Source organism: Protopterus annectens, chromosome 2.part1 (assembly GCF_019279795.1).
Source record: "Protopterus annectens isolate FY-2018-M chromosome 2.part1, PAN1.0, whole genome shotgun sequence".
Taxonomy (NCBI): Eukaryota; Metazoa; Chordata; order Ceratodontiformes; family Protopteridae; genus Protopterus; species Protopterus annectens.
Window position 1 is genome coordinate 747,915,832 of NC_056729.1, and position 27,167 is coordinate 747,942,998.

The 27,167-nt window shown below is 40.8% G+C and overlaps 1 protein-coding gene across 2 annotated transcripts in view; it reads right to left on the bottom strand.

Annotated features, from left to right (window-relative positions):
- ASAH1 (N-acylsphingosine amidohydrolase 1) overlaps positions 1-14,916 on the bottom strand; it is a 977,824-nt gene extending 962,908 nt beyond the window's left edge. The window contains exon 1 of one of the 2 annotated variants that reach the window (XM_044062468.1): positions 14,680-14,914. In XM_044062468.1, coding sequence (XP_043918403.1) covers positions 14,680-14,757 — 78 coding nt within the window. In that variant the 5' untranslated portion in view covers positions 14,758-14,914. Of the gene's footprint in view, positions 1-14,679 lie in introns of both variants that reach the window. The other variant, XM_044062469.1, reaches the window with a different exon arrangement.
- Between the last annotated feature and the right edge of the window lie 12,251 nt (positions 14,917-27,167).

The following is a 27,167-nucleotide window of genomic DNA, read 5'->3' on the forward strand; positions in this document are numbered from 1 at the left end:
ATTTCAATTCAGCAGTAGCTGCAGGCTCAAAAGGTTGTAGAGTGAGTTTCTCCAACACAAAATTGAGATCCCAAGCAGGAGTAGGAGCTCTCCGTGGGGGTCTTATATTCTTTGCCCTCTAAGGAATTGCTTAAACAAAGGATGAGAAAACAATGGTGGGTCACAGTCATAGTGAGCAGAAATTGCTGCAGCATGAACCTTAATAGAAGAGAAGGACAAACCTTTGTCCAGTAACTCAGTAAGATATTGCAGAGCCACACTTAAATTAGGCTTAGAAACATCAAATGCCTTTGCTGCACTCCAAAATAAAAATCTCTTCCATTTATCTGCGTACACTTTCCTTGTACTAGGCCTTCTGGCCTCCAAAATAACATTCAAAACTTGCTGTGGAAGCTGAGACCCTCCAGGGTTTAGAACAGAATATGCCAGGCTGTCAGGTGAAGAGAGTGAAGTTTGACATTGAGTAAATGACTGTTCTCCTGAGACAGCAGGTGTGGAATCGAAGGTAAAGGCCATGGAGGCTCCCGTACCAGACTTCCCAGTAGTGGGTACCATAAAGGCCATGGAGGCTCCCGTACCAGACTTCTCAGTAGTGGGTACCAGTGCTGTCGAGGCCAATCTGGAGCTATTAAAATCATCTTTGGCTTGTCCTGTCTGACCTTCAGAAGTACCTTTGGGAGGAGAGGCAGAGGTGGAAAGGCATACACATGAAGATTGCTCCAATTGAATGAAAGAGCATCCACTTTCCAAGCTGTGGAATGAAACCTTTTTGTGCAAAACTTTGGCAGCTGGTAGTTTAGTGGAGAAGCAAACAGATCTATGTCTGGAGTTCCCCATGACACTGTCAATTTCTGAATACATGAGGATCCAATTTCCACTCGTGGGGATCCATAATTTGTCTGCTCAACACATCTGCTAAGGAGTTCTGTGCTCCCGGCAGAAACCTTGCCTGAAGATTTAGCTGTAAACTGAGAGCAGTCTCCCACAAAATCATTGCTTGTCTGCATAGAGGATAAGAATGTGTTCCCCCTTGCTTGTTGATGTACCACATGACAGTTGTGTTGTCTGTTAGAATCAACACCTTCCCTGGAAGAAGTAACTCCTTGAAAGCTATTAATGCAAATTGGACTGCTAACATCTCCTTCAAGTTGATATGTAGATGTAGAAGTCTGGCAGGCCACGTGTCTTGTATCCACTTTCCATTTAGATGAGCTCCCCAAGCTTTGTCTGAGGCATCTGTCGTTAGAATCTGACTCGCCTCTGGCCGGGTCACAGAGAGTCCCTTGTTTAGGTGACATTCCTGAGCCCACCACAAAAATTCCTTTTGAATGCAAGGTATTATCTGAATGACAGTGTCCATATCTTGGCAGTGCTGTGTCCATACATTTTTGAGATACCATTGTAGCTTCCTCATATGCAGTTTGGCATTGGGAAGCACCAGAATACAAGATGCCATGAACCCCAAGGCTTGAAGGACTGTCCTTGCAGTCAGCCTGGACTGATGAGACAATTGATGGAAGTAAAGAGAAAGATTCTTTTGTTTGTCCGGGGTCAAAAGGCCATCTGGGATGCTGTATTCAGTCTCACACCCAGAAAGCACATGTCCTGAGAGGGTACTAGACTGGACTTTATTTCGTTCACAGAATACCCCAGGCATCTTAGCACTGCTATCACATAGTGTAAATGATGAAGAAGTTCGTCCTTTCCTTGAGCCAGAATCAGGCAATCGTCCAAATAAGGATAGATCTGTATTCCTCTTAGCCTGAAGAAAGCTATCACTGGAGCCAGAACCTTCGTGAACACTCTGGGCGCAGTAGATAAGCCAAAGGGCAATGCAGAGAACTGATAATGAGAAGTCCCAGCCCGAAAACGCAGATACTTCCTGCTACTTAGCCTGATAGGAACATGAAGGTAAGCCTCCTTGAGATCCAGAGTCACCATCCAGTGATCTTTGCCCAGCAGAGGTAAAAGCTGTTGTAACGTCAATATTTTGAACTTGGGAATGTCCAGGTAAGTGTTGAGGATAGATAAATCCAAAATTGGTCTCCACGTGTTCCCCTTCTTTGGTACTAGGAACAGGCGAGAATAAAATCCTAGGCCCACTTCTGGCAGAGGGACCGGTTGTATGGCCCCTATTTGGAGCAGCAGAGAAATTTGTTTGTGAGCCTCTAGTCTTTGCTGAGGAGGAACGTCCGGCATGCCTTTGAAAGGAGGCAAGGTATGGAAATAAAACCTGTAACCTCGGTGTATGATATCCAATACCCATCTGTCTTGGGTAATCAAACTCCAATTTTCCTTGAAGAGTGCCAACCTTCCTCCCAAAGGTGCTGCCAGGCAAGAAGGATCTGGCAGCTGAAAAGGTAGGTCATTGGGCCTGTTTACGAAAGGACTGGCCCCTGCCCTCACCTGAAGATTGTGCAGGAGAACTCCCTGTTCTAGGTCTGAAGGAGCTCTGAGCTCTACCCCTACCACGTCTATATCTACCCCTAGACTGTGAATCATAAGAAGGGTACGTCCACTCCTTAGCAGGCCAATTCCTACTAAACTTCGGAGGCTGGACTTGCAAAAAATCTTTAACAGTCTGCATAGACTTAGCCTCATCTTCCATTTTCTTCAAGACTGACTCCACAGGTGAACCAAACAACACATCAGACTGTAAAGGAGCATCCAAAATCCTTGTCTTAACATGTTCAGACAAATTCTGATCCCTCAACCAGGCGTGCCTGCGAAGAACTGACCCAGTGGCAGCCCCCCTAGACGAGGCCTGTATAGCATCAAAACCACATTGTAAAGAATGCTTACCCACCTGTTCAGAGACATGTACCAAATCTTGTAGTTCCTTACACTCAATGCCTTCCGCCAGAGCATCTACCTTAGACTTCAGTTGAGAAAGAAGATAGTTTTGATATTTCAACATGTGAAACTGGCAATTCAAAGCCCTCATAGCTAAGGTGGAAGAAGTATAGGCTTTCTTTCCCCATCTATCCAAAGCTCTGGCCTCTTTATCTGGAGGAACCGGATTTTTTACAACAGAGGCCTTGACACCCTTAGGTCCCTGACTAACAGTTTCTGGGTCCGCCCTAGGACTCTTATAAAGATATTTATGAGCCTCAGGCACCCTATAATACCTATCCGGTTTAACAGGAGCAGGAGGCAAAGAATCAGGATTAAGTGAAGCCTCCGCAAACACATCTTCCACAACATCCAGAACAGGAGGTATAGCCAAAGGCCTATGCTGGGGTGAAAGCAAAAATTCCCTAAGCCTTTTCCTGGAATCAGAGAAGTCCTGACCTTCCCACTTAAAATGTTCCCTCATGGAATGAAGAGTCTCTGAAAAAGAAAAATCCTCTGGAGGAGAAGCAGAAGGAGTGGAATCATCTGCATCAGAATCAGAATAAGGAGAGTACTCCTGCAAGTCTTCAGCCGAAGACTCTGAAACATCAGAAGCCTGCTCAAAACTCCCCAACTCTGGTTCCACCCTAGGCCTCTTATCTGGAGGGGGCAAAGAACCTCTAATCAAAGTAATTAAATCTTCTGCCATTTTAAGCATGTGCTTCTTGGGCACAGATCCTGAAGAACCAGGAGTGACCCCAACAGAAGCTAAACCTGGCCTGCCTCTGGGAGAAGCCTTAGAAACAGAAGGAGAGGGCCTAACCACCCTAGGAAGGGAGGGGAGTACAGTAACCTGAGAAGCCCCTTCAGCCTGACCTGCCTCCTGAGAGGCCACATCCTGCAATAACAAAGTCTCCCCCTGAGACTCCTGAGAAGCCTCCGGCGGAACCACCGGTTCCACTGACGCCTCAACAGAACCGGCGTCCGGTACGGACGACTCTTCTAGCCTGGGCTTAGCTGCCTTGTCTTTGCGCTTCTTCGAAGAAGCGGGCGTCGGAGCATCCGACGGCATCTTATAATTGCACCGCTTCCCAAAGACCAACCTAGCACAATCTAACCTTCGCTTAATAGTGCGCTTATTGAACCTAGCACAAAAGCGACACCCAACAACGTCGTGCTCAGGCCCCAAACAAGGAATACACAAAGTATGATAATCTCTATGCGGTATCTGTTTCCCACAAGAAATACAGTTATTCACTTTTTCTGACATCCGGTAAACCACTGAGGCAAGAAAAAACTAAAATATTCTAACGGGTACTTAGCCAACTTTGACTCCGTCTGAAACTCCGAATTCGAAAAATTTCAGAACGCCGAACGGCACTTGCAGCGCTGCTTCTGCATCGGACCATGCGGCAAAAAAGACTGAGGATATGACGTTGGTCATGCGCATTTGTACCCTGACGTCCTGATGTCAGTCTTAAGCACCATGACCGACGTCAGCCTAATACTTTGATATTCGGGCCGACCGAGGACAGCGGACTACCCAAGTGTAAGGACTGCAGCAATGTGAGATGAAGAACATCTGGGAAACTGGAAGCTCTTGATTATGGATATGGATAGTAAGATACAAGCAGCAAAAATGTTTTAAGCTCCTTTAATTTTATATACAGATCAGGCATATTTTTTTATTAGCCAGAGGAGAAGTTGTGGATGTCAACAAAGAGTTGAAGGGATTGGCTTGGGAGGAGAAGAGGGCAAGAGTTAAGTGTAATAAGTTGATCCGTCCCCTCGAACAAGGTGGTTTAAGATTACCTTATTTGAATGGACACTTTAGAGCTATAGTTGAGGGATATATACACAACACAAGCAGAAAGTTATACATGAAAATGTAAAGGAATGATGATCTCAAACAGACAGGAAGTTTAAGAAGTAAGGAAACAGTAAGATTTTGGATGCAGATTCTTAAAGAGACCAACTATCATACAGAATATTATGTTCATGAAGTAGCAGAATGATTTACGGAAACTAAGCTAACACAGGAACGGAGAAAGAAGATATTGCCAATATGCATGACTGCACGGGGTAGAGGAAATAGGCAAAATGAGGCTGGAATTTACTGGAGAAAATTAGCAAAGGAACCAAGGTACTGGGATCAAATAACTAGAGGGAAAGATAACAGTAAGGGATGATGCCAAACAAATTCACACTGTAGGTTAGAGACTGCTTTCCACAGTGCAAGGAAAGAAAAATGGACAGGGAAGTGTTAAGTGAAAGACCAACTGGTAGAGGTTTTAGTAGGGTCTAGAACAGAAGCTGCTGCTAATTAGTAGGGCACACAAATCATGCATTATAACCATCAGAATCAATTAGAAGAGGTTAGAAAATATTGACTAAACAGCATGGAAAGAATTTACAAAGAAAGAATAGGAGGACATCTGCATGGCTCATGTTTGCAACAAAGTCCAGGAGGTTTAGGGTTTTTTTCTTGGAGGTGTTTGCATTGGTACTTGTATACTCCAAGTAGACTTCAGAGAAATTTTCCTCAGGTGGACAGTAAATGATAGAGGTGTGATGGGAGAGAGAGAGTGGTAACTAGGAACACGTTTTCTGTCAGTGAAATGATCTGGCAGATTTTAAAAATCCCCTCAAGACAAGTGCTCTGCCCGAAATGTTGGGGGAGCAAATGGCTGTAACATGGTAATGGAAAGGATTCTTTTGAGCCGAGATCAGAATCTGAACTGCCTAGACCGAGTAAACCTTATTAGGTTTAATGCTACTGGCCACCAAAAAAGCAATTGCTAAAAAATAAAAATAAAAATATAAACCCACTGTAAAAGAAGTACTGAATATTGTAAATAAAAACAAAAAGAACTATAGGCAGAATCTTTAGAAAAAGGGAAGGAGCAAGTTACGTGAAAATGTAATTTGCGAGAACAATATAGGCAGAATAATGTTCAGGAGGAGGAATGAGGTGTTACGGAAGGCAATAAAAACCAGCAATTTATGTGATGATGGATTGAATAAAAAATGTCAAAGAGAAAGAAAACACAATGTATAATTCATGAAAATAAATATTACTAGGTTTATTTTCTTCTAATGCATACATGCCTGTCTTAAGTGATAATTTAGTAAGTATTATTTTAATAACTACAACAAAAGGCACTAGAGAAGAAGAGGCTCGACTCCTTTGTTGAACTTCCAACACTTTAATGCGACTCACAGCACTCCAATAAACGTATCACATAAACGCCCTATTACAGAACACAGTGCGTTTTCGTTTCCTATTACTTCTTCTGATGTGTAACTGAATACACTGAATACATATTGACTACACCCCTATCTTTAAATATCCTTTAAGCTAATTACCTAATTAATCAATAAACCATTTAAATACTTTTTAATAAGCACTTCCATAGGGAACAATCTAAGCATTTCTACTTAACATATAAAAACAACATCTACGAGACATTTTAAAATTTTAAAATTTTTATTTTAATAACTATGTTAAAAAAAATACAAGTATGTATAAAAAAAGTTGCAGTGAAGAGAACTGGTCCCCAGTATCCTGTTTCCATATTTAACCATTTACAGATTTTGCTTTTTACAAGTTGCTTAGCAGACAAGACCAAATTACATTCAAACCATTTCCATGAGAATTCTCTTTTGAAAGATAAAACCTTATACTACAACTTTTAACTCGTGGAATAGCTATGGAAGCTAGAAAGCTTGCAAGGGTGTAACATGTATACCACGTGTGGTTGGAAACAAATGACTCTGAAAAAAAAAAAAAAAAAAGAGAACAGAGAGCCAAAAGGCATTCTCTTTGACCCTACAAGAGAGGTTTCAGCTCTAACTATGCAAGTGGTGATCAAAGTCCAGCTAACAATCTTGGGTTATAAAGGCATAAACTGTGGAAATAGCAGCGAGTAGCTGATGTCAAGCTTAAACATTCTGGGAGAATAGCTCTGAACTGTACAGATTTTCGCCTAATATTTTTGGTCTGTTCTTCATAAAATTTGTGGTTTACTGTCAAATCAACATGGATTGAAATTACTAAATAATGACATACATTTGAGTTTCAGACTTAATATCTTTCAGGAAATCCAAGCCAACACAAAACATGTTAATGTAGCAACTTTCTAAGTTTATAGGAGCAATATTTAAAATTTGCCCCTATTTTTCAGGCCTTTGTCTCCCATTATGTTAGGCTTTGTCTGGATTTCTTGGTTGAGACGTGTGTCTGGGAGGATAGTTTAATACACTCTACTACAGCAGTGTGTCTTTAGAAAGGTTAGTAGATGAGCTGCAAACATAACATCCCTGGCAAAAGTAGCTTGTTCAAAGGAGCAAAGCTGCACCTGGACCATGCCGCTGATACTTGTGAAGGCCAGCAACCCAAATGGAAGTGCAAGAAGGGATCATACAAAAACTCCCAGCCCCCATTTTTTTCAACAGAAAAGTACAGGGAAAATACACAGATGGAAGGAAACATCTGCTACGGGGTGGTACAAAAATTAATCTTGCTGACTTTCATTGAAAAACAGCATGCATATGGAAATCCCAAGCATCATAGGACTTTTCTGAGGGTATCTTAACTAGGTAAGAAGCATCTTCCAAAAACCAAGGGGCCAAGTGGCAAGAAGATTCTTCTAATACCCAGAGGAAAGCGTAAGACCTTTTAAAAATGTCATTTTATGTAACAAAGACCATATTGTCTACTGAAAATAAATTGGCAGAAGCATACTGCGGTGGTGGTGCTGCGGTACCGTTGTCACCTCACAGTAAGACGTTGTCCTGTTCAATTCTCAGCTAGAGCGTCTTCTGTGTGGAGACATGTGCAAATGAGTGTACCTTCATTGAAGGTTGTGCGTCAGGGCCGGCAACTCGGCACGTAAAAATCTACTGCCAATCATTAGCAGACCAGAGTTCCACTGTGGCGACCCCTAACCGGGAAAAGACGAAAGACACAACAATTAATGAAAGCATACACAACTGTCATCACTATGGTTGTTTTAACAAGTTTTTATGGTAATACAAATGTCAGAACATAATTCCTTATAGTGTCTTTAATTAAAACAAATTCTTCAAGTTAACTCCAATCTATATTTAGATATTCACAAGATTAATTTTTTCTTCTTGTTTTCTCCCTCTTGTTAAATTCCACCCAACCCCCCCATTTCCTAAAAACTCTTCCCAATTCAGAACAAAACTAAAAATAAATAATGGAGAGAGACAAAGGCCCCAAATCAGGTAATAGAATGACAGATTTTCCATAAACAGCAAGAAAATTAATGGCTGGAATTATTGACTGTAATCCTTGGTGATTACCAGAAAATCAAAATTTTAAGTTAGGGGCATTCTGCAAAAATCAGAGACAGTTGAGAGGTATGGCTTTTCCCAGTCTTCTCTCTCTATCATATGTGCAAGATTGCAGGTCATGGCTCCCCCACAAAATAAATATACATGTTTGGAATTTCACACTTTACTGCTAGACCACTAAATGGTAATTTACCTTATTTTCTACTTATATTTGTAAATGTCTGCAGAGGTATGTCAAACTCAGACTCCACATACATTTCTTCACATTTATTCTTGTAGTCCAGCCATTCCGAGGATCACAATTACAGCACACAGAATTTCAACATGTACCCCATTCTCTCTCAGCCTCTAACTCATTACCTTGGTCCTTCTGTTGTGTTCACTACCTTCATCTCTCTTTCTGCTGGTACCATATTCCTTGGTACTTCTACAAAGTATCACCCTCTTGACCGCCCCCCCTTACTTTCCTAGTAATACTCTGTTCTCCTCCTCTCATACTCAGTCCTGTCCTGTGATTTTGTTTTAAGTCTACATCCTTCTGCCTTGCTTTTGCTTCACCTGGTCTCCTCCAGGAGTAATGTACACCATATTCACAACTTCTGCTACAGTAATATGTATCCTACAGACCATCTCCACTGAAATCAGGCATGCTTTGCACACTTGCATTTAATTTGCATTTGTCAAGCAGGGTATCAGATTTACTGTTGATGTACTTGCTACTATGCATATACCACTGCTATGAACACATACATATATTAACTGTACAACACACTGCTTCACCTGCTTTTTTTCATTACACTATTTATCATTAATGACGTACCAGACATGACAGCCCACTATCTATTCAATGCTTTTGACACACAGCAGAATTTAATACTAAAACATCAAAATATAACTAACAGTTTCAATGACATCCACATTTGAGACTATGACTTATGTTCAAACTGGCATGTGCAATATTTGGCAATGTGGGTATAAAAGGATAAAATTTCAACAAGTGCCTTTATTAATGCTTTTTGACAAAATCACTTCAAATTTTCAAATGATCGAGGACTACATCTGAGATGCATGCCAGCCTTTATACAAATAATGGTGGTGCTGGCAAAGTATCTCATCTACAGGTTTTCCCACAAGCTTCAACACTAGGATAGTAAAACACCTGATCCTCTACACTGGTCCAGTTCTTTTGCTGTGCACCATGACATGTGTGTGTGTGTGTGTGTGTGTGTGTGTGTGTGTGTGTGTGTGTGTGTGTGTGTGTGTGTGTGATACATCAGTAATTGTACACATTACAAGATATTAGAATTCAGCATAGGCTAATTCTAAAAGAATGTTAACTTATTTTTATTTGACATTTGTTTACCAAGAAAGTCCATCTGGTGATCATATCCCATTTTCACTGGCGGCCCTAGAAGAAAAGCTCCACATTGATATAATATGGTTACCGTTATATACATAAATAAGTCTACTACAGATATCAACCAAGTAAAAACTGAGCTTTAGCTCATACAGTGTGAGCGTATACATACAAACTGCAAATATTTGGACAGCTATAACCAACTGAAAAAGAACATTGCCAACACACAGTATTTACAAAATAGAATTTCTTTCAATTTTCGTATAAACTATACTCAGAACAGTTTAAGCAATAAGCAAAAGATATGCAAGATAGGCAAATAAGTCGAACATGGTTGCAAAGTCGCATTAAGGAATAAGTCTGAGCTTTTATGGGAGAAATGTTTTTTGGAACTATAAATCTGAAGGAATTATTGTACTTTTTGGGTTCACATTTTTCACAAAACTCAGTGGTAAGATAATAGACCACATAAAAAAAAAGAGGTATGAAAAAAAAATCTTTTTTGAACTGATGCACTCCATGCGTCTTTACCACTGGACAAAACATGATAATTTCAAGCTTTATACAAAGTACTGCTTACCACCCAGCCTGCATTGTTCTAATCCCATTCACATGAGATGCATTTCTACAGCCTAATTACATGAGCTAAGGCTATTGAATTTGAACAAATGTATAGCTTAGTTTATTACGTGCAGTATTTCTATAGCCCATTAATGTACCAGTGAGAAGTACCACGGTACTACACTGACAATTTTACAAGAACATCGCATACATTGAGGCAACATCCAAAAACAGCACAGTTCTGCCACACCAATATTAAATAGGACAGTAAACACCTCAGCAGTTCTATACTCCTGTAGTAATCCAGTTTCATAAACTGCATATTACATGTCATAGAAATAGCCTAATAACTATGAACCTATCAGCATAAGACCCATTTCACGCCTAGTAAAGCTACCCCAAATATACCAAACTATTGGCGACTTGTGTCAATACCCCAAAGAATTTTACAGTTATGATATAGGCTTGTACACAGCAAGTGTTCACAGACTGCTCCTGTCCATCAGGGACATAGGTCCCAAACCATAGGTAAAATTGCAATTTCCCATCCATTGGTACACGTTACATGAGTAGTGTTATGGATGAGCTTTGCTTCACATGGATGGGAAGAGGGGATAACCTTTACCTGTCTCCCCAAAATGCACTGTTTACGTTTCAGATGAGGTCTTAATCTTTAGATCAGATATTTCTGATGCCAATACAATATGTGACTGTCCAGCAGATCCTTCGGTGTGGGGTCAGCGGATGTCTTGTAAACTAGGCATAGATTGCCTCTTAGCCTGTAGAAGGCCAAGTAATGGGAAAGGACTTTGAGATAGTCCACATGGGACTTAACTCCCTGTATTCACTCCCACACTAACTTCCCAATGTGTTTATGCTCATTTACCACCTGTCACTACCTACTACATTCATCACATTCTGCAAAATGTCACAATGAATCCACTAACTACTACAAACCTACCTCAATTGTAAATATTGTTCTCTACATGTATATGAAAAAAAAATAGCAATTGCTATACATTTGTGTACAATACGATTTATACTATGCAACACATGTAAATGAGCAATTATTATGTACATCTGTCTTATCTGAAATGTATTTCATGTACTCGTGCTTACTTTCATTATCTGTTTATATTTGTATTTTTTCTGCAGCTTTTCTCTCCAGGACTCCATTGAAAATGGGCTCCAGCCGCCCAATGGACTATCATGGCAAACAAACTGCAAATAAATAAAATATTCTTGTTGTGAGGGACCTCTGTGGTCTCTCAAACTGTTGCAAGTGCCTGGTCAGGTACATGCAGAAGGGTAAAATGTTCAGTCGGAGGACAGCAGACTACAGTAGAAAAATTATCTCCTTGGACCAAGATGCCATGCTCTTACTAATAATATGTGCAGCATAAAATGATTTTCTCACTGCAGGATTAACATGATAGTCAAAACTTCAGGTTAATGCCAACATGCCTTCCCAGATTCCTTACCACAGGGTATACTGTTAGGGGTCTACTATCAATGTACTAATTTCCAGTGTTTTATAGTCTATGGCTCCAACACCAGTTGTCTGTCAGTATCAGGCCCTCCTGAAGCTGAAGAGTATCTGTGCTTTTAGGAGATTCACTGACTACACCTAGTTTGTAGTCATCAGCAGAGTTGATCAGTCAGAAGCTCTTGACATTTGCCTTGACTTCAGAGAAGTAGATGCCAAAAAGGGAGGTCCCAGCACTGATCCCTGTGGGACTCCACGAGACACTGCCCCCTCTTTAAGGTGGCGATTTCCTCTATCCTAACTTCTTGTGTCCTATCAGTGAGCCCGCTGGCTATCCATCGAGTAACATATGGGTTTACGTCAAATCCTCTAAGCTCATCTACAATGTCCAAGTGAGATATAGCAAGGTTGAGGTAGGCAGTGGGCACTGTTTTGCCCTCATTCATAGCTTTAGTGACCTTCTTGAGAAAGTCCATCAGGTTAAGAAGATATGACCTACCTTTGACAAAGCTGAACTGGGTTGGTCAAGTATTTGTAGGTTTCCTGTGTCATCACTTACATCAGATCCATGATAATTCTTTCCATGGTCTTGCATACGAAACTAGTTAGACTTATGGGTCTGTGGAAAGTCCTCCCTTGTGTACAGGGATAACTGCTGTACTACCAGCTCCCTACAGAAATGTTGGCACTCAAAATGCTGAGTGCAAACAGCCAAAGAAAGTCTGAAAATCCAGGAAAGTGCAAATCTTGAAGACTGCTCTTCTCCTTCAAACTTCTTTTTTTACATGGGGGTAAGCCCCCGATCTTATATACGCCAACTCTGAGATCGCCATACCTTGAAGAAAACAGAATATTCTGAATATTCCAAGGAATGGCCATTTCAGACTTGGCTTATGCAAGTCTGTTTTTCGGCCATTCAGTATCCATGTTCTGGTAGTTATGCCAGTGGGTCCGGACATTTCAAATGGTTACCTGCAGTCCTTCATCAGTTCGGCACGAAGCATGTCTGAAGGTTATGGTTAACCAGAGATTTTAACAGGCCTGACAGGTCATGTTTCATGCTATTCAGGAGGTATCCTAGGATATTTTCAGGGCCCATCAAAGCAGTGCACTCTTGGTCTTAGATAACACAGTGCAGACCTGCTCTCTAGTGATATTCTACTTGCTAATTTGAAAGAGCAGTTGAGTTGTTAACACAGGCAAAATATGCCCAGTAGCAATGGACTAGGGATGTAGAAATATTACAGTGGATACAATAAACACAAATAGCGCTGATGAAATATGCATCTTCTTGAAATGTACTGCCTATACCTATATCCCCAGACTTGTCCAAAGAAAGGTACAAATACAGGGTTACCACCTGTCCCTGTTTATAAAGGAGGATCCCAACTTGGGCAGTTGTGTCGTGCGTGTGTGTGTGGGGGGGGGGGGGTAAAACAGCAAACATTCTTAGATATTGGGGCAAAAAAAATTTCCTAAGGTTCCTGGTGCGATTGCATACAACTATTATTTTGTACCTCAAGTAACTTAACACTGAATAATACAAACAACTCAAATTCTACAGTTCTTGGCAAAAAATTGAATATCCATTCCGCTACAGTAAGAATATCTAGACATACTCTGTGTACTAAAATGAGTATACTGTTTTCTAAGTTTCTCTTACAAGCTTGCTTTATTACTGAAGGAGCACACAATATAAAGAAAGAACTGTCTAAAGAATACAGCTATACAAAACATCCTTATCCCATAGGAGTGTACCTTATGCTTGTAAGTGGCAACAGTTTAAAAATCATGTTTTCTGTTTCTGTGCATATAGGGGCAACATTCTGAGCACTAAGTAAATGTTTAAACTAAAAGGTCTGTGGTTAGTGGGGCATCAACATTAGGTCCGATTACAAAAAATAATTTTCTGGCTCCACCCAAAACTCTCAACTGTCCAGAATTTTGCAGAATGTACAGATGTTTTCCTAATACTTTTGTAACACTTTTGTCCCTGTTTTTTTTGCAAATCATTGTAGACTAAAGTCATTAAATAGTGACATTCATTTCAGTTTCAGACTTCATGTTATTATATCAATGTTCTAAGTTTATAAGGTATGCGCCAAAGTACGATCATATGATGAATATTCACCAGGCCACTTGATAATCGGATTGTCAATCATGCAGGCCACGCCCATTCCTGCGCGAACATCGCAGTGGGGTAATGTTCTAATACAAAGCCGAGCAATATTTAAAAGCCGTCCCTATTTTTTATATCTTTGTTCCCCCATTATTTTTAGCTTTGTCTAGATTTCTTGCACTAAGAGGGTGACAGCTATGGCTACACTCCTTCTTTTCAGTGCTTGTGGTGGGCACCGTTTTTCCAGTAGTAGACTCTTGCACTTTCACAAAAAAAATTCCATTCTTGGCACATGAAAGGGTGGCACTAGCAAGTGGCAACCCTACTAATAGACCGCCAACAATTTCACCCAGGTCTGGTTACCACCTGTCCCGCTTTGCGAGGGACAGTCCCTCTTTGGGCAGTTGTGTCCTGCAAAAAAATTGTAAAACTGGCAAATGTCTTGAAATTTTAGGGCAAAATTATTTCTTATATTCTATGTAATAGTTGCATAAAACAAACAGTTACTCTGTATCTGAAACACCTATCATAAGAAATAGATTAAGCAACTAAAATGCTACAAGAATAAGCTTTTATCTAGGCAAAAAAAGGAAGTTCTGCCCTTTGCACTGGCCAAGGATATGTTTCAGCCTGCAAAATCTTATGTTTGTACCAAAAATGTCCCACTTTGGGCATTTGAAAAGGTGGCAACCCTATCAGTAACTGCGTATCCCCAAAACCGCAGAGCATGTAGGAGGAGGAAAGCAATGAAACTGCTTTCATGTGACACAGCGACTAAGCTACACCGGCAGACAATTACGTAACTTATATATACAGTGCAGCTTTCTCGAAAACATTGCTTTCTCCGTCTGTTATTTTCTGGGTTAAAAATAAGCAAAGTTGAATATCTTTACAAGTGGTAACAAAGTGCGGCGGCAGTGCCCAAAATCTGAAAAGTAAAGAGAAGTTCAATGATTCACAGTAATCAAAATATTACCGGGCAATAACAGAACAATTATTACTTACCGGTGGCACATACTGACCGACTACAAGACCGCAAAAGCCAAAAAAATAAAAGCAGCACACGATTTTTGAAGCTAACATTGTAATGAAATAACTCTAAGTCGGACACAGTCCTACAAGCAAACCATACAGATCCACTCATTCAAATGTTTCACATCACAGTGTCACAAAACTCTTCCTGTAGCGCGTAATCACGTGTAACCAGGAAACGAAAGGAGCGACTACTGAGATCCTCCTTGCAGTTTCTCGTGTATGAAAGGCGTATTAATGTTTGCGAGAATGGAATGTAAAAATCAGCAGCCATACCCTTATAGAAGAAAATTACTGTATGTAGTGTTGCCTCTTGTTTATGCATTCCTTTAAATGTGCAGGTATCTCTGATGTTCAGAGACGATTTTGACTCAAATTGTAGCTATGCCCCTCCTGCGTAAAACTCGTGACTTTTGGAAAAAATGTGAATTGCTGAAATAGTAGACCTCTTTGAATTCAGAAAATGTATATTAATTCGCACTCATTTATTTTCAACATCTTGAAGTTAATAATACTACTATTTTAAAAATGACCTCCAGAATTTCTGGATTTGTGTGATTTTGACAGCTATGATTAATTTGTTTGTAGCAGACGATAACTCTGGAACTACTGCACCCCCCCCCCCCCCCCCCCATTGAAATACTCCGTATCATGTGCTGGGACTGGGGCAACGTCACATAAACATTTAGTCGTTATGCTTCGTTCGGTATATCTACAACATTTTCACAGCTATGATTCTCAACAAGAAATACAGGAACTTTCACTCGCTGGTGTTACTGCACTGTGTAATCAGCGGCTATCATTTTACTACTCACCCACAGTCACGAGGAGTTTTGGCCGTAGTCTTGGTGAATAACATTATCTAAGTTGCCAAATGTACACAAAACCAGTCATACCTCTCAAATGTCCAGATTTACAACTCATATTTTTGTCCTTTCCTCATAAAGTGTTTTTTTTCTGGCAAATCATCGAGGATTAAAGTCAATAAATAATAACATGCATTTGAGTTTCCGACATCATGTCCTTCAGAAATTACTAACACAACTCCTGTAATTCTAGCAAGTTTCTAAGTTTATAAAAGCAATATTTAAAATACGTCCCTATTTCTGGGCCTTTGCCCCACTTAAGCACCCCCACCACCTTTTTTAGGATTTGTCCAGATTTCCTGCACTATGAAGTTGGGAGGTATGTGACCAGTGGTAATGGTTTTCTTGATATTTGTTTGTGTATTTATAAAGGGCCATTTTCAAGTCACCCAAACTGATGCAGACATATAATAGAAGCATACAAATAAAAAAAGTGCACAAAACATGAAACTGATCATATTTATATATGGCTATTGCAGCACATTAAATGCCATATAATTATGGCTAACAATTTAAAACTTTATATTAAACTGGCTTTGAAGAAAAGAGAAAAAAGTGACATAAGAATTATAGCTATGTACAAATATGTTCAGTGGAAAGGTGACTGAAGGCTAACCATAACCTAAAACTCCCTCCCTAATCCTAAAAGTCTGTCCCTAACTTTGACTCTAACATTAAAACGTATTCCTTAATCTTAAATCTCCTTCTTTGCCCAATCCTAACAGTTTAATGCAAATTGAAAAATTTACTTCAGCAATACAATGAAGTGAATCACCTGCCTATGATGAGCATGCCTCACATTTTGTTTCAGAAGCAGAACACTATTATTCCTCTTAGTGTAATCCACAGTTAAACTACTTCCTCCAGCTTTTAGCTGAATGTGCTAATTAACTATGACCCACAAGTACAGATGAACTTTTAGATTATGTAATACTACATGAAAAGCATGAGTATTTGTATTCTCCAGAAAGGTGATTTTTTTCAGAATTTGTTGTACGACTTGGTTTAATTTAGGGGAAATGACCAAAAAGATGTGGTTGGTGCATTGGAGATTATTACTGGGTGTTACTAAGGTGATGCTGGTAATTTATTTATTTGACATTGGATGACCAGGAATTTTTGACTGAGCATAAGCAGTGAGAAAACTCCAATACAAAAAAGCATTAAAATAAACAAATAAATAAACTAATAGAGGCTAAACGAGCTTTAAAAAACAATTCCTAGTCTAAATAACATGGATGGGTATATTTGTTTGTTTCTTTCGGCTTTTCCCAGTTAGGGGTCGCCACAGCAGAACTCCGGTCCGCTAATGATTGGCAGTTGATTTTTACGTACCAGCTTGCCAGGCCTGATGCACAACCTTCAACGAAGGTACGCCCATTCATGCATGTCTCCACGCAGAAGACTTTCTAGCTGAGAATCGAACCAGACAGCTTCTTACTGTGAGGCGACAAGGCTACCGCAGCACCACCATATACAGGCTAAAAGTATATTATACAGACTAACAGTATAATCATAAATAAAAAGTTAGAATGAGTAGATAGCAAGAGAAGAATATAAAAACAGGTGGAACAGAAAGAAATTTAAAAGAAGATGAATATAAGGAAGGTGGAAAACAAGTTCAGTAATACAGAAATTAGAAAAGGGAGACAAGCATAGTGAAGTTAAAAGAAAGCAGATAAAAGGTAATAGAGTAGAAGAGAGTAAGTAATTATTGACTAGAATAAACATACATAAATGATAATGAAGGAGAAATATGGGTTATGTTGGGTATTTACAGGAACAGGTCCAGGAGTTTAGCCAGTATTGTTTAAGAGCTTTTTGAATTCATGAGCATTGGAAAACATTCTGATGGAAAAAAGTAGTTTGTTCGTGCACTGGGCAATAGAGTAGCTATACAGATGTTTACCAATAGTTCTTTTAGGCTTATAGACTTCCAAGGATAGTTACTCAAAGCTCCGAAGTGTCTGAGTTGGGGTATAGAGTGAGATGAGAGAAGAGATGCCAGGGCAAAAGGTAGGTTTGTTGAGGATAGAGTGAATGATAACTAGTTCAGGAAGTAGGAAATGATGGTGGAATTCCAACCAGTTAAGAAATTTGAGAGAGAGAGAGGCAATGATGGGAGTTGAAGGGCTGGCTAGCAGCAAACCTAGCTACTTTATTATATGTGATTTTTGAGTTTATATTTTAAAGAGGATTGTAGATTAGTAAAGATATGTGAGCCATAGAAAAGACTAGGAAGAAGGTAGGCATATGCTAAACACAGTCTGAAATCATTGTTGAGGAATTAAAAGTAAGCCTAATTTTGGTGTGTCTTTTTTATGTAATGATGTATGTTTAGATCAAATTTAAGTTGACCATCAATAACAACACCCAAGAGTTTGGTGTTTATTTCCACACTGATGACAGTGCTGTTAAGGGATGTGAAGAAAAAGTAGGTTTAAGATGAAAACCAGATTCTGGGAGAAATAGGAGAAGTTTATTTTTTGGGGATTTAGAATAGATTTTGGGAGAAATAGAAGTTCATTTTTTCTGATTTAGAATAAGATGGTTATCAGAAAGCCAGTTTTCAACAGCACTGAAAGAATTTTGGGTAATGCTATGAAGGTCAGGCATATTGTCAGAAGTGCAGATAATTGTGGAGTTATCAGCATATTGTAAGAGGGAAGAGTGAGGACTGGAGGTGTAGAGAAAGTTTGTAAAGATGTTAAATAATAAAGGGCCAAGAAAAGAGTCTTGAAGATCACCCATTTTGATGGGGAGAAACAGAGAGAGGGCACAAAGCCATGTTATAGACTGCTGTCTGTTGAAGAGGTAGCTAGAGAACCATGAGATAGATGAACAAGAGAGATTGAGATCAGAGAGTTTGGAGAGGAGCTTAGGGTGAGAGACAGTATCAAGTGCTTTAGAGAGATCAAGAAAGAAACAGGAGACTATTTTTGTCTATAGCTTAAGTGATCATTGTGTAAAGGAAATAAGAGCAGTAGTTGTGCTATGGTTTGGATGGAAACCATGATGGGTGGAAGTGAGAACATTTTCTTGAAGGAGATAGTCCAAGAGTTGCTTATGAATGCATTTTTTAAGTAACTTAGAAAGGGGTGACAAAATAGCAATAGGCTGAAAGTTAGTTCAGTAAAGTAACCTCCCTTGTGATTGGGAATGGTAAAAAAAAATGTTCCCAGATTGTAGGGACAGTAGACTCACAGACTGAGCAGTTAATATGGATGGAAATAGGATAAGCTATAGAGTTAGCAGGAATATTTAAAAAAGAGGGGAGGTAGATTATCTCCAGAAGGAGAGCATAGCTTTAGTTTACTAAGGAAAGCTTTTATGTAGCTAGTGGGAACAGGTTTAAGTGAAAAGAGGAATTGCTGACTAGAGGGAGCAGGATAGCTGAGTTTAGATGTATGAGAAGTATGACTTAGTTGACTAATAGAATCAATCAAAAAAGAGTTAAATATAATGGCAGTTTCCAGAGGAGTTTTGTTAGGACAGGGGTTAGGTGAAGAGGGTTTGGCAGGATAAAGGATATTATTTCTAGTGTTCCAAATGTTTTTAGGGTTGCTTTGTTGCCTTATCTGGGGTTTTAGATAACAATTTTTCTTATCATTGTTGACATGTTTTTGTTAGATTTCAAAGTTCTTTATAAGTTTGGAGATAAATGGGGGGTTTTGTTTTAAGCCAAAGTTTCTAAGCATTGTCTCTCTTGAGCATAAGTGAATGAGTGGATTTGGTCAGCCAGGGTGCAAAGAGAGATTTTAATCTGATTTTCCTAATGGGAGCAAGGGAGTTAAGGCATTAAGAAACATATGACTACATTGTGTGCAGCATAATCAAGGGTTAAGTAAGTTAGGAAAGGCCTGTTTTTTATTGGACAGCATGTTGTTAAATATGTCAGAAATGAAATTAGAGAGGCTATAACTTTATTTCTATTTGTGAGACCTAGTTTGTTGAAGGGCATATCTTTGAATACAAATAGGGGAGTGGTCACTTATGGAATCAGGAAGTGTTTTTGGTGGTGGTAAAGGTCAGGATTAGAAATTAGTATCCAGTCTGTGATAGAGCAAAAGTTAGTATGTTTGCTAAGATAAGTGGGTGTAGAGATAAGATGAGAGAAACCATGTAGATCAGTACTACAGTTTAGGGGACTGGAGGTAAAGATTTGACAATCAATGGTGACATCACCCAGTAAAATAGTTTCATTATGTATGTTGTATGTGAACCAAGATATAATTTGTTCCAGAATAGGGATATTATTGCCAGGAGGAATGCAGATAGCAGAAATAGTAAGAATTTTATGATTACTGAGTTTACAGTTAACTGCTAAGAGCTTTGCAGGATGAAGACTGCAGGGTAAGGTGGGCAGTGGGGACAGGTTAAGTTGATCTGAGTAAAGAATAGCTATACCTCCACCTTTTTATTAAGTTGATCAAGTCAGAATATGTTATAAACAGAGGGAAGAAATTCCTTATGAGAAATGTAGGGTTTGAGCCAAGTTTCAGAAAGGGTTATGCCAGGAGAGTGATGTGCAATCAGTGCAGGGAATTCACTGACTTTCTTAACAATGCTGTGAATATTTAGTGAGAGGTCAGGCACTTAGTGAGCAACTTAGGGTGAGAAGAAGGGGGTTGTGAAGATAGAGATGTAGAAGAGGGACTAAAGATGGGACCAGCATTAAGCTGACTATCTCCCAAGTGGAGTATGGCATTAGTAGAAAACAGAGACATATTAAAAGTAAGGTGGAAGAAGTAAATTTTAGGTTTAACTTTAACAGAGTATGGCAGGTGAAAATTTGATTTGATGTAGGGTAAGAAAGAATTCAAGGTGTAAAAGAAGGAGGGTGAAATAACGAAAGAGTGATTGTTTAAGTCTGTATCATAGTAAATAGAAGTAGGTGGAAAACGTATGAAAGTTATATTAGTCTGATTGTAGAAGAGGTAGGAAAGTAACAGAAGAGCTATGAACAAGAAGGAAAGTAGCATGTTAAGATTGTGAAGAGTTAAGAGAGGAGGAAGGTTTCTGTGTGAATGAGAGAAAAACAGGGAGAAAAATGACTTATGTAAGAGAAGGTGAGTGCTAGGAAGTAGAGAAATGAGTTAAAAGTAGTAGTTATAAGTTGAAATGAGGAAAGTGGCAAATAATGAGTCAATTGAGAAGAGTATAAGTAACTGGAGTGCTAGTAGATGAGGGTGCAAAGTATACGTATTAGAAAATGGTATGCAGAAAAGAGGTTAGAGAAAGGTGAAGAAGGGATAAGACAAATGATTTCACAGGAAGGAAAGAGAAGGAATAGGAAGGGTGTGGTGAGATGGGAGAAAGAAAGAGTGTGATTCGAGAAGTGTAAGTGGAAAGGGAGGGGTAAAGGGAGGAGCAGAAGGGGATAACTATAAATGTAATGAAAGAGGGTGTGGGTGGGAATGGGGGTAGGGTAGGAGAGTGGAGTAAGCCGAAGTTGAGCGAGGGTGAATGGAGCAGGTAGAGCCACACAAAACCACCAAAGAAAATGAAAAAATACAATCAGTTGAGAGGAGCTATAAGAAGTCAGTTCCACTAATGCAAGTAAGAGATGCATAAAAGCATACTTAAATGGTAGTTTAAAGCATGAGTTTGACCAAATCAACAAAAGAAAAGACAAAGTAGCCTATGTCCATAAATTCCCATGCTACAATCAGCAATCATTTTTGGGTGAGAGACAGAAGTACATATGTATGGAAAACAGAGATGTAAAGATAAGGTGGGATGTGAAATGGGAGTTGGGAGCTTAGAGAAGTAAGGCATGAGAGCTGCTACCCTACAAAATAAAATCACCTGTTAAATAAAATGAAACACCATCTGAAAGAGTGAAATGTACATTGCGCAGTAATTTTTTAATGTAAGCCGCACCAAAGAACATTTGAGCAATTGGTAGAGAGTTTTCAAAGTTGACATTCTCAGAAGAGGGAATAATGACTGTTCCAGCATATGGTGACTGAAAAAAAGAAGAAAGATAAACAGGTAAGTTACACATAAGAAAAGGTGGAAAAGCAAGAGAATAGTTTAGAAAACAGTGAATGGAGAGAGCTAAGTAAGGAAGGAAACGGAGAACAGAGAGAAAATAAAGGGAAGTTATTAGTTATTATCCCTTGCTCACCAGGTCCCCAATAAGACTCCGCACTGGCACACCTATAGGGTCCAGGACTCAGCCTAACTGGGCAAGCTAAAACCTCCAGTACCATCTCTGTACAACCAGTGCTTTGTGTCCCTGCCCAAGTAGCTGACGCAACACACACACACACACTTTGAGATAAGTATTTATACTACTTCAAAGACACTCCTGGAAAAGGCTGACAAAGATTCTCCAGCTGTGCCCCTTTACCCAGAATATACAGTAGTAATTACTGCCACCACCCACCTAATAATATTAGCTACTAAAAGGCCCTTAAAAGGGCGTCCAATTATTACTGTACAATATTATTATCCAATGGTAGTATGACTAACAGTGAAGGCTTACTTTAGAGTGTCCTATTACAAAAACCTCTATAAATATGCAATGTACTCTAGAGCTTATCTCTACACAAATCAGCCACAGGTAGAAGGTTTTAAAAATATTTAATAATAAATAATTAAAACACAAGACAAAACTACTACACCACGGAGATATCTAAGAGTTCAGAGATCACACAGAAACTTAAAATAATACAGTAGGACAGGTCTGATTTCAAAGAAAAATACCTAATTAATCTTTACTAGCTTTAACTATTCCTACAAGAAATCACAGTGCTAAAACTTACATGTGAGCACAAGGCAGAGTGCTGATAAGCTGGATATCAAGATCAAAATGCTGTCAGTCTCTTATGAGAAATAGTATTTAAACATTACTAACAAATATGTCTCTAAGGCCCTCCCAAAATTACATCATTTTTGACACTTAGGTTTTCCCAGTATTCATATTGCATCATCTTAACACCTGGTCTGAGTTCTCAGGCCACAAACTACATTATTTAGCAATCTAACACCTCCTCAGAAACTTACAACAATGCAAGACATTTCACATGTATATGCTAGCAGAAACCAGAGCAATAAAGCACCTTCCACATCTAAATTCTAGTCATAAACTTTAGCCTTAAAACAATGGGCATGAAATGTTCATCCAGCTGCCCTGGAGCTGAATTCTAACATGAAAGGGTACAACATGCTTCACTGGGCCAGTAGAGTGCAATGTTGTCACATATTTTGCAGTTCCACATATCCCAGTATTCTTTACACTCAAAAAACATGCCTGTATTTTACATTTATTTACAAATGCCAGAATTATATATCAAATTCTATTTGACTAGGCTGGCAGCCTTCGCCCATCTCTCCCCAATCATCACATCTCTCCCCCCGGGAACTCAAGCAAGTTTCTCAAGTGCCCCATGAGAAACATCGCTTGAGACTGTCAGGTCTATCTGGGCGTACCTCACCCCATTCCCTGTCTTGACAGCCCATCTGCATTGGCATTGCTATTCCCACTGTGGTACTGCACTGACATATCATATGCTTGCAACCCCAGACTCCATCTTAGCAACTTGGCATTTTGCTGACTGGCTCTGTTTAACCATGTTAGCGGGTTGTGATCTGTCATCACAGTGAATTTTCTTCCATACAGGTAAGGCTGAAGTTTTTGTAGTGCCCACACTATGGCTAGACATTCCTTTTCTACCGCTGCATAGCATTCCTCCCTGGGTTGGAGCCTACGGCTGAGATAAACCACTGGGCTCTTCTCCCTCTGAGGAAATCTGGCTAAGTACAGCCCCCACCCTATAGTTTGAAGCATCCACCTGCACAACAAATTCTTTGCTGTAGTCTGGACTGGCTAACACAGGGGGACCTCCCAAAGTTTCCTTAAGCTTCTGGAATGCCTGCTCACATGCTGGGGTCCACACTACCTTATCTGGCCTGTTCTTCCTTGTCAGGTCTGTGAGGGTAGCAGCTATGGTACTATAATTGGGAATGAGCTTTCTGTAGTACCCTGCTGTCCCAAAGAATGCCCTCACCTGTTTTTGGTAACAGGTGAAGGTCATGCTTGAATAGCTTCCACTTTGGCAGGTTCTGGCCTTATCTTACCACTCCCCACTCTATGTCCTAGGTAGGAGACCTCTGCCATACCCACATGACATTTGCTCAGCTTAATGGTAACCCTGCCCTCTGTAGTCTGCCCAGCACATTCCTGACATGCTGTAGGTGCTCTTGCCAGGAATAGCTGTAGATAGCAATATCATCCATGTAAGCAAGGGCAAACCCTCCTGCTCCTGCTAAGATATGATCTACCAGCCTGTGGACAGTTGCTGCGGCATTCTTCATTACAATGGGCATCTTTGTGAGCTCATACAAGCCAAAAGGAGTCACAAAGGCTGACCTCTCTCTAGCACTGGGAATCAAGGGCACCTGCCAGTAACCCTTGGTAAGATCAATGGTTGTAAGGTACGTAGCCCCACCTAGCTGCTCTAGGGCCTCATCTGTCCTAGGCATGGGGTAAGCATCCGACTCTGTGTGACTATTTAATTTCCTGTAATCCACACAGAACCTGGTGCTGCCATCCTTCTTTGGCACCAGTACCACTGGTGAGGCCCAGGGACTGTTGAACTCTTGAATCACCCCTAGTTCCAACATCTCCTGTACCTCCTCCTCCCTCAGAGTCTGTTTGACTCTCTCAGGCACCCTATAAGGGGCCTGCCTAATAGGCCTTCAGGGTCCTGTACCAACCTGGTGCTGCAAGAGTTGGGTGCTCCCAGGTTTCCCTTGAACATGCCCCCAAACTCCTGCAACACTGCTCGGATTTCTCGAACCTGGGTAAGAGATAGCTGCTTTGACATTGCTACCCCTTCCACCGAGGTGTCAGCCTGAGCCTCACTGAGGAGATCAGTCACAAGATGTCTCTCAGACTCCTCCTGCAATACACTGCAAATGCTCAGCACAAGGGCCTCCATATCATGGTAGGATTTCATCATATTAACATGGCACAATTTGTGCCCCTGCCATCTGCCTAGCACTTCCACCATGTAGTTAACAGCACTCACCTTTCTTATCACCTTTTAGGCTCTCTCCCAAGCTGCTTGCAGCTTGTTGTGTCTGACAGGAATGAGAGCCATCACCTGCTGCCCTACAGCATACTCTCTAGCTTGAGCATTCCTGTCATACCACACCTTTTTCTGTTGTTGGGATTCTGCCAGGTTCTCCTGGGCCAGGCCCATGAGTTCCCTGAGCCTTGTCCTGAGGTTCAGGACATATGCCACAACAGACTCCTTTGAGACTCACACTCACCTTCCCACTCATCTCAAATTAAATCTAGAGGTCCCCTCACCCTATGCCCATACAGCAACTCAAAGGGTGAAAAACCTGTGGACTCCTGGGGAACCTCTCTGTAAGCAAACAACAGATGGGGCAAATAGTTGTCCCACTCCGTCTTATACTGATCTGAAAATGCCAGTAGCATGGACTTGATTGTAGAGTTTAACCTCTCAACAAGACCATTAGTCTGGGGATGGTAAGGGGTGGTCTTCATGTGCTTCACCCCACAGGAATTCCACAGACAAGCCAGCAGGTCTGACATAAAATTGGCACCTCTGTCAGACAGTATTTCTTTTGGGAAACCTACCCTGCTGAAAATCTCTAGCAAAGCATTTGCCACCTTCTCGGCCTCAATGGAGGACAAAGTCACTGCCTCAGGGTATCATGTAGCATAGTCTACAATCACTAGGATATACTTTTTCCCTGTGGAACTTGGGGTACTCAGAGGACCCACAATATCCATAGCTATCCTCTGAAAAGGCTCCTCAATCACAGGCAAAGGCATCAAAGGAGCTTTCACCTTGTCTCCTGCCTTGCCTACCTTTTGGCACTGCTCACAGGTCCTGCTGTATCCTGTTACATCTCTGGAAATTACAGGCCAATAGACGTTTTGCATAACACCCCTCTTTGTATGTTTTATGCCCATATGACCTGCAAAGGGAATATTATGGGCTATGGCTAGAAGTGCCAGAAGGTAAGCTCTAGGCACTACCAACTGCTGTACTCTCTCACCTTCTAGTCCTCCCTCAGGGGTCCACTCTCTGTAGAGTAACCCTTTGTTCCAGTATACAGATTCCCCCTTCCCTTGAGAATCAGGTGCCTCCCTAGCTACCTGCCTCAGGCCTTGCAATGTAGGATCTGACAGCTGAGCCTGTCTCAAGTTTCCCCTTGTAACCCTTCCCAGCTCCCCTTCCACAGGAAGTCTGGCATCCTCTGACAGTGGTGCCTCACTGTCAGCCTGGGTACTACTACTCACCTCTACCTTTGCAGTTACCCTGTCCAAGGGAACATCCGTATCCACAAGCAGCTGTGGCTTACATTCAGTCTCACTGCTACAGCATAGCTCACTCCCTGAAGTAGCCACCTCCGCAGTCCTGGCTGCAAGTATGCAGTCTGTCTTGGTCTCCCTCAGGCTACCAGACCCACATGCTTGTCTCCTAGCCTCACTGCATGTAACGGCATAAGTACATAGTACTGCCTCATCCAAATCCATCCCTCTCAGGAAATCCGCAGGATGGTATTTCCATAGCCCGGTTCCCTCAAGACAATCCACTACTGGCATTTTGTCTTTCCCACTTACCGGCTCCCTCACCTTTGGTTCCCTACCTTGCCTCCATGGACATCTGTATGGCACATGGCCCCACTTGTATTCAAAACATTTAACCCTAGCTCCTGGACATGTACATGGACTAGTGGCTTCCCCTGCTACTGGTGGATTCTGTTGGGGCAGTCTGTGCTGCCTATCATGGGTTCCTTTAGACCCATGAGCAGTACTGGGGGTCCCTTTCCTGTGCAGGACTACCCTGCTTGCTAGGTATAGGTCTCCCTTCATCCCCAACTCCTCTGAAGTAGCACACTGTCTATCAGCTAACCAGATCCTCATGTCCTCAGGCGAAGTTCTAAAGGCCTGTTCCCTTACCAAAAGGTCTGCCAGCCCTTCAAATGTGGTGACCTGACATCTACTCACCCAGCTATGAAAATAAGTGCTCCGTTCAGCAACATATTCACATACATTTTCATCTGACTTGCATCTATGCTCACAAAACTTTTCCCTATACATTTCAAGTGTTAGCTTAAAACATTCTAATAAATGTCTTTTTACAACAGTATAATCAAAACAGTCAGTGTCATGCATTTTTGCTAAAGAAGTTACAACTTTACCATGGAGTAAGGGGGTCAGGAACCGTACTCAGAGCCCTTGGTCAACTTCATACTGTTTACATACCCACTCAAACATATGAATGAAGCTATCAGAATTATCCCCCTCTTTAAACTGTGGAAGAAATTTACTGACCTTTTGTATTTCTGGGGTCCAGTTACTCCCTTCCCTGTTACCTCCATGACTCTGGAGAAGAGTCAGCATTTCCCTCTCATGCCTCCTCTTCCATTCATTTTCCTCAGCTTGTAGACTCCTCATTTTCTTGGCTGCTTCCAGTTCCATACACCTGGCCTCCAACTCAAGTCTCTTTAGCTCCAGCTGGACTTTTAAGTCCACTGCAGAAAGGTTGAGCTGTCCATTCTCCGAGGATATTGTATCTCCACTGTCAGTCTGATTGTCCTCCAGGC